Source organism: Lactuca sativa, chromosome 5 (assembly GCF_002870075.4).
Source record: "Lactuca sativa cultivar Salinas chromosome 5, Lsat_Salinas_v11, whole genome shotgun sequence".
NCBI lineage: Eukaryota > Viridiplantae > Streptophyta > Magnoliopsida > Asterales > Asteraceae > Lactuca > Lactuca sativa.
This window is the reverse complement of record NC_056627.2, coordinates 278,285,166-278,292,183: the sequence shown is the minus strand read 5'-3', so window position 1 is coordinate 278,292,183 and position 7,018 is coordinate 278,285,166. Positions and strand designations below refer to the sequence as shown.

General features: G+C 31.5%; 1 protein-coding gene across 2 annotated transcripts; it reads left to right on the top strand.

Annotated features, from left to right (window-relative positions):
* Nucleotides 1-2,856: 2,856 nt before the first annotated feature.
* On the top strand, nucleotides 2,857-4,788 carry LOC111904472 (B-box zinc finger protein 22). 2 transcript variants are annotated; one of them, XM_023900232.3, is made up of 3 exons: nucleotides 2,857-3,163; nucleotides 3,657-4,049; nucleotides 4,271-4,541. In XM_023900232.3, exons 1-3 carry the CDS (start codon nucleotides 2,981-2,983, stop codon nucleotides 4,331-4,333), a joined length of 639 nt encoding a protein of 212 aa, XP_023756000.1. In that variant the 5' UTR covers nucleotides 2,857-2,980; the 3' UTR covers nucleotides 4,334-4,541. The 2 variants fall into 2 exon arrangements, with proteins under 2 accessions (XP_023756000.1, XP_023755999.1); XM_023900231.3 differs by having other exon boundaries at nucleotides 2,858-3,163; nucleotides 4,260-4,788.
* The last annotated feature ends 2,230 nt before the right edge of the window (nucleotides 4,789-7,018 follow it).

Sequence of the window (7,018 nt, the reverse complement as noted above, 5' to 3'; positions counted from 1 at the left end):
TTTCGTTCTCCGTGGATAAGTTTAGGTTTTACTTTATTGATAATGAATTAAATGTGCAATAAAAAAAAATAAAAAAAAATAACCACAAAAGTATACAAGTCCAATACTTTTAAGTTTGAAGATACCATTAAGTTTATTAAAATAAACATAGCGATGTTTAAAAAAAACTTAATTGCAATTTTAATAATATAGTTTTTAACTTTTTCTAATTAATTTAATCATTACAAAATTACAACAAAATGTTGATGAATTAATTAATCAGATCCGTTTGAGTTTTGATTTACAATCAAATGTTCGCCATTTTTAACAAAGTGTTATCAGTTTTAACTATTACCAATTGAGAACCCATAACTTAAAGTAAAATCAATTGCTTTTATTTAAAGAGATAAATCCTTTGTTAAATCCAGGACCCTCACATTCATAGTATTTGTTGGACTATGGATATGAAAAAAAAAAAGTTGGGTCCCATAAAAAATTGGGCCTTGTGTACAAGCCCCTATTGCCTACTCTTACAACCGGTCGGTGTAGCTTCTTAATGGAGTACAACGGATCATATATAACAACTAGACGAATCCCTGCGCGTTGCGCGAGAATAAAATTATATAGTTAAAATAATAACTTTTACCAAATTATTATTTAATATTTCTACTTTAAAATAAAATGTTAGTAGTAAAGCAAATATATAGTTAACATATTAGTTTTATTAAATATTATAGTTTTACTTGAAAATGTATATTTAGTTTGAAATAAACATTATTGTGATATATACAATTATTTGATAATTTCTTAAACCGTTTAAAATTATGTAAATTATATCAAATAAATGATAATATAACGGGTAACGAAACGTATGAACAAAAATATGAACTGCAACTTTTAGTAAAATAAAAATAGAAAAACATCTATTATAACATTTGTATTAAAAAGGATATATATACAACAATTAATAAAAAATATGAAAAATAAACACTATAACTTTTAATAACATAAGAACACTAAAACATATTTTATAACATTTATATTAATTCTTCATATTTAAATCACAAATCTCTTCAAATACATTAATGTTTTTAATGAGAAAAACTTTACAACCTTACAAAAGAAAGGGAAATAAAAAGTTATTAGTGATTACTAATTAATAATCATAAGTTAAAAACTTTTGAGTTGTAACTAATAAATATACATAAATTAGAAAACTCTTGAGTTGTAGCGTGAGTTTCAAATGAATGTGGTACTTGAAAATGTATATTTTATTATTATTATTATTATTATTATTATTATTATTATTATTATTGGTTTTGATGCATAATTTTAATCCATTTCATTATTAAACATAAAGATATTTAATTATAAATTTATAGCATAAATAGGTGCGTATACATGTTAAACAAATCATATATATATATATATATATATATATATATATATATATATATATATATATATATATATATATATATATATATATATATTCGTAAATGTCATATGTAATTCTTGTCGTAGTAATATGGATAAATTACTTTCATATGAAGAACATATCATGATAAGTCTATCATAATTACATATCAAATGTTCAAAATTATGTTATCTTTTAAATATTGTCTTTTAAATATGTTGTGTAGGATAACCCAACAAAAAAAATAGTAGAAAATAAACATAATCAAAATAGAAAAACTAGAATCAAATAAATAAGAGCATTGGGTGGTTGAATATATAAATAAAGATGTTACATAAACATACATTTAAATCAAAAGAAAAAACTAACATTCGTCAACTTTGTTTAAACAAAAAAAACCTATATCCATTTTATGAATCTTCTTTCTTCATTTAACACCATTCAACCATAGAAATTTGATGACAATTCTTCACTAACCTGCAATCAAAATATTTTTCTTGAAACAGAAGAATCAGAAAGATATTCCAAGCAAAACATTGATGTTTGGAGAGTCACATTCAAGATTGAGTAATACACACAAATGACATATAAAGATTAAATGAGAAACTGAATATAAAGAAAGAATAAAAAAGCTTCATTTGTTTTGGTTGAAAGAAAAAAAATCATATTACCCATTTTTCAAATCATCATATTTGGATCATCAATGCTTCAACTATATGAAAACTTTTGAATCACAATATCTTCAAATCTTACATGTAAGATTTTATATAATACAAAAGACACAAAAGATTGACCTTTTTATAGTAAACTTTTCACTAAATGCTAATTAAACATAATATAGGTTATAAAACTTTTGAGTGTTAAATCATAATTAAGAAAACTTTTGAGTTGTATTAGTTAAAAAATGGAGTTTCAAATGAATATGGTTTGAGGAAGTTAAAAATGGGGGTTTCAAATGCATAAGATTTAAGAAAAAATGCTAGCTTTATAAGTATGTATGATGTTATATCCTTTAGATCTATGGATATAGTATTTAAAAGAATTGGTTTTACTATACGAAATTATTTAGCTGTACAGTTTGGTGTTCTCACTAGTTGTACGATGAGAATTAAGATATTTTATAGAATATAAAAGTTTTTGGATAAAAAAAAATTGAACCTGTTATACATTTTTATATGTTGTCATTTTATCAATAAAAAATAAATTAATTGATTGAAATTTTAAATATCTAAATAATTCCATACTTAAAATGTTTGTCGCTGTCGCTCAATATTTAGAAAATCTTATAAATATCCGTGAAAGCCAGATCAGCCGGTCTCCGTCTGATTCATCAACGCAACTAAGCGACACGTGTCCGCATCAAACTCGTTGAAAAAATATCATACATTTTTAAAACAAAAAAATAACCAACTCTAATTATCCACTGAAATACGAATCCGTATATATTCTAGTGACACCCGCCTGTCTTAACTCTCCCCCTTCTATCATCCCTCTTCGCTTCTTAAACTCTCTCCAATTCTCTCTGAGTCTGAGCAGATCTCAAACAAATTTCAAAGAAAGACGATCGATAAGATTAATTAAAGGATGAAGATCCAATGTAATGTGTGTGGATCGGCGGAGGCGACGGTGCTTTGTTGCGCCGACGAGGCGGCGTTGTGTTGGGCTTGCGACGAAAAGATACACGCTGCTAACAAGCTCGCGAGTAAACATCAGAGAGTTCCTCTTTCTAATTCCAATAAGCAGATGCCTAAGTGTGATATATGCCAGGTATGTGATGTGCATATACAGACGTGTATCTGTAAGTTATTGATGATTTTCATAATTGTTTGAATTTTTTGTGTTTCGATTCATTTTTCCTTGAATGATTGTGATGAAGAGATGTTTATTATATCTCACGAAAGAGAACACACTTGATAACAATAAAAAGAATCTCTTTCGAAATTAGGTCTGTCATCTGCGTGATTTGACTTTTACCTGTGAAAACAACTTTTGATTGATTTCAGTTATACTGTTTGGAAGTATATGATGAAAATGATCATGTAATCATGTTTGAACATAAAGGACAGACAAGTTTCAGATTGGTACTTTTATTGCCATGTCATGTTCCCATTTTTGTTGAAAACCAAAGATGAATAGACCCCACCCCATCTGTTTTGCCTTCCTGTTTACTGTGATTTACTTTCAGAAGCTTCAAAGTTTGTGTCTTGCCATATTTACTTATGAGATAGTATGATGTACTAATCTCTACTCTATCATACAGGAAGGAGATGGCTACTTCTTTTGTCTGGAAGACAGGGCTTTATTATGCAGAAAATGTGATGTTGCCATTCATACAGTCAACTCTCTTGTTTCATCACACCAGAGGTTTCTACTTACTGGTGTGAAAATAGGGCTTGAAACTTCTTCTGATCCTGTTTCTTCTTCATCCGTGAAGTCACTCCCCTGTGAAAAAATCCCAGAATCACTTTCTCTCCCAAAGTCAACAAACACCCAATACAACAAAGTTTTGCGTGAAGATTTTTCATATCCTAAGTTGACTTATGGTGGAGGTTCTCCAGCTGAAGTCATCCAACAATGGCAATTCGATGAGTTTTTTGGTTTGACCGATCCCAATCAGAATTATGACTACATAAACAACACCTCATCCAATAAGGTAAAACACATAAACTTCTTATATAGGTTTAAAATGCAATAAATAGCAACATTGTATAGAAATAAATGCCATATTTGGGTAGATTTTTCAAAGTATAATGTTCTAATAAGAAAAATTGAAAATACAATGCTGTAATTGGGTAGATATTTCAAACTACAACGCTTTAGTAATACTTGATATGATATTCAAGAATCATAATTAATCTTTTAGGGTGATTCTAGCAAGATGGGAGACTCAGACTGTTGTTCAATTCTAAGAGCATTGGAGGTAGAATTGGACAGTGAGGATTGCTTGGGGCAGGTGTCCGAATCATCTTGGGCAGTCCCACAGATATATTCACCACCTACTGCTTCAGGACTATGTTCGCCAAAACAAGAACATTGTCATGAAATGAGTACTGCTGCTTTTGTTCCTGATGTATGCTACAATGATATGTCAAATTCACATCATTCAATGCAAACCTTAAAAAGGAGACGCAATTTCTAACTACAAGTTGCTAGACATATAGCTTGTTCATAGGGTTTACTCAAAAAAAAAGCATAAGTCACTTCTGGTGGTTTTAACAACAAGGTAGATCCGTTCTTTTGAGTTGTATGTTTGATTTTAGTAGAAATTAATAAATGTGGTGAACTGTGTAAAATATGTGGTTAGTTTTAAAAGATAAAAATCACTAACATAGCTCAAATCTTGTTCGATTTGCTAAGATTTCAAGTGAAATTGGAAGAATTTGTGTTTAGCATGTACTGAATTATGATGTGTTTATTTTGTTTAATGTTTTAAACATGGTGAACTGTGATGTGTTTATTTTGTTTAATGTTTTAAACATGGTGAACTGTGATGCAGATTAAACTTGGTTGCTGAGTATTTTACCAAATATGTGAAACTTAGGTTCATGGAATTATAATGAGAGATGGTGTAACGTCCCAAAAATATTGATAAGAAAATTTCATTTTCAAACCATCAAATCCATACAACATTTGTTCCAAAATCAGTCATAGTAAAATGTATCTCAAACATAAGAGTAAAATGATAATAATTAGTGCGGAAAAATCATCAGGGAATGTTGTGCAGTCAAACCAGACCCTGCTCTTTGGAACTGGAAGTAACTGAAAATGTTTAAACCACAAAAATGTAAGCACAAAACGTAACGAGTTCTTCAAAATACAACATATCATACATATCAATGGCGTTTTTCAAAATACCACATATCATACATATCAATGGCCCAACCCTAAGGGTGTATTTCAACCCTTTGTAAATGCTATCCAACCATAGTCTTATAGTCACTTCCAAACTACGACTCAACCGTAGCCTTTATGTTATGATCCAACCACAATCTTTCATACAAATGTTATGACTAACCATAGTTTTTCATATAGGTGCTATGATCCCACCACAATCTTTCATTCAAGAGTCACAAAGACAATCTAGCAACCTGCATAGTATAGTGAGACGACTCACCTTCCTCACGAAGTCAGACAAACCACAACTTAAGTCACAGAACAGGTGCTACAATCTACTTAACGAATTATACAAGGTCACATCTTAGTCTATATTCTAAAACTAGCAATTTGATCAAAAGTCAACCCAGGTCAACAAGTCGACAGTCAAAGTCAAAGTCAACAGTCAGCATCACCATCATTTAACTGTAACATTCGTAAAATTCTTGAAAATTTTAAATTTTAAAATAAACCCCAAACAATCATTGTTTACAAATTGTTTTCAAAGTTTCACATCAGAGAAATCCCAAAATCGTAAAACAAAATATGAAGAGGTGCACGGTCACGCCTTCGCCTTACTGTGATTCTCTAAAGTACCTGACACATAATCCAAAGATTGTAAGCCCAAAGTTTAGTGAGTTCCCCCAAAATACCGATACATAACAAATAACACAAATATAATAACAGCATGTAATGGGTCCACAGCTTAACAAATTGGATTACCTCTGAGCCCACAACATAAGTTTGGCCTGCCCTCGGCCCACAACTTATGTATGGCTTGCTCCCAGGCCTGATCAGTCCTTAGATTGAATACCGCTAAGCCCTCAGTACGAGTTTGGCATGCCCTTCCCGGCCCTTAGCTCGTATTTGAAATACTCATGAATCCTCATTATGAGTCTGGCATGCCCTCCCTGACCCTCAACTCATATCTGGCATACTCCAGGGTTTGTTGGCTATAGCATGGAGCAGTACAACCTCAACCCAACCCATACAATATGTCGACATATAACAGATAATATCATATACAGATAAACACACAGTATCACATGTAGTCCCATAGATCTACCAAACTAGCATATTAAGACTAACATGCATATCTATACCATACTCAACATATCAACAATGTTAGGTTATCAAACCAATGAACCGACCTTGGTGCCTTCGACCCGAAAGTACAATGATGAAAACTCACCTCACAAGTAGTTGAACTGATAAGATCTAACTCCGAATCTCAGCTCCCGCCTCAAAGCCTACAACCATCATGACCAACCTATCAAAATCTCAAAATACCCAAAATGCCCTCAAAAGTCCAACTTGGTCAACCATGGTCAAAGTCAATGATCAAGGTCAACAGTCCATGTTGACCCAACTCGTCGATTTCTATAGTACTCAAAAAGTCAGGGCAAACCCTAGCCAACTCGCTGAGTTGGCTGGACAACTCGTCGAGTTTTCCCCATCTTAACACATAGAGTTGATTCTTCGATTTCCAGGGACTCTAAGGCTCAGATCTAAACTCCAAATGTGTCTAAAAGGATAAATTTTCCAACTTTATCCTTTTCGGCTACTCAAAATGCTCAAAAACCCTTCCACAAGGCTTAAAAACTCAAAGGCTTAACCATTAAGCACAAAATCCTTGAGATCTGGAACCCAACTTTTCTAGAACAGATTCTAGCCTCAAAAACGTCCCAAAGGTGGGTGCTTTATAGACATGCATGTCCAATGCATGTCTTGAACCAAAAATGGGTCAAA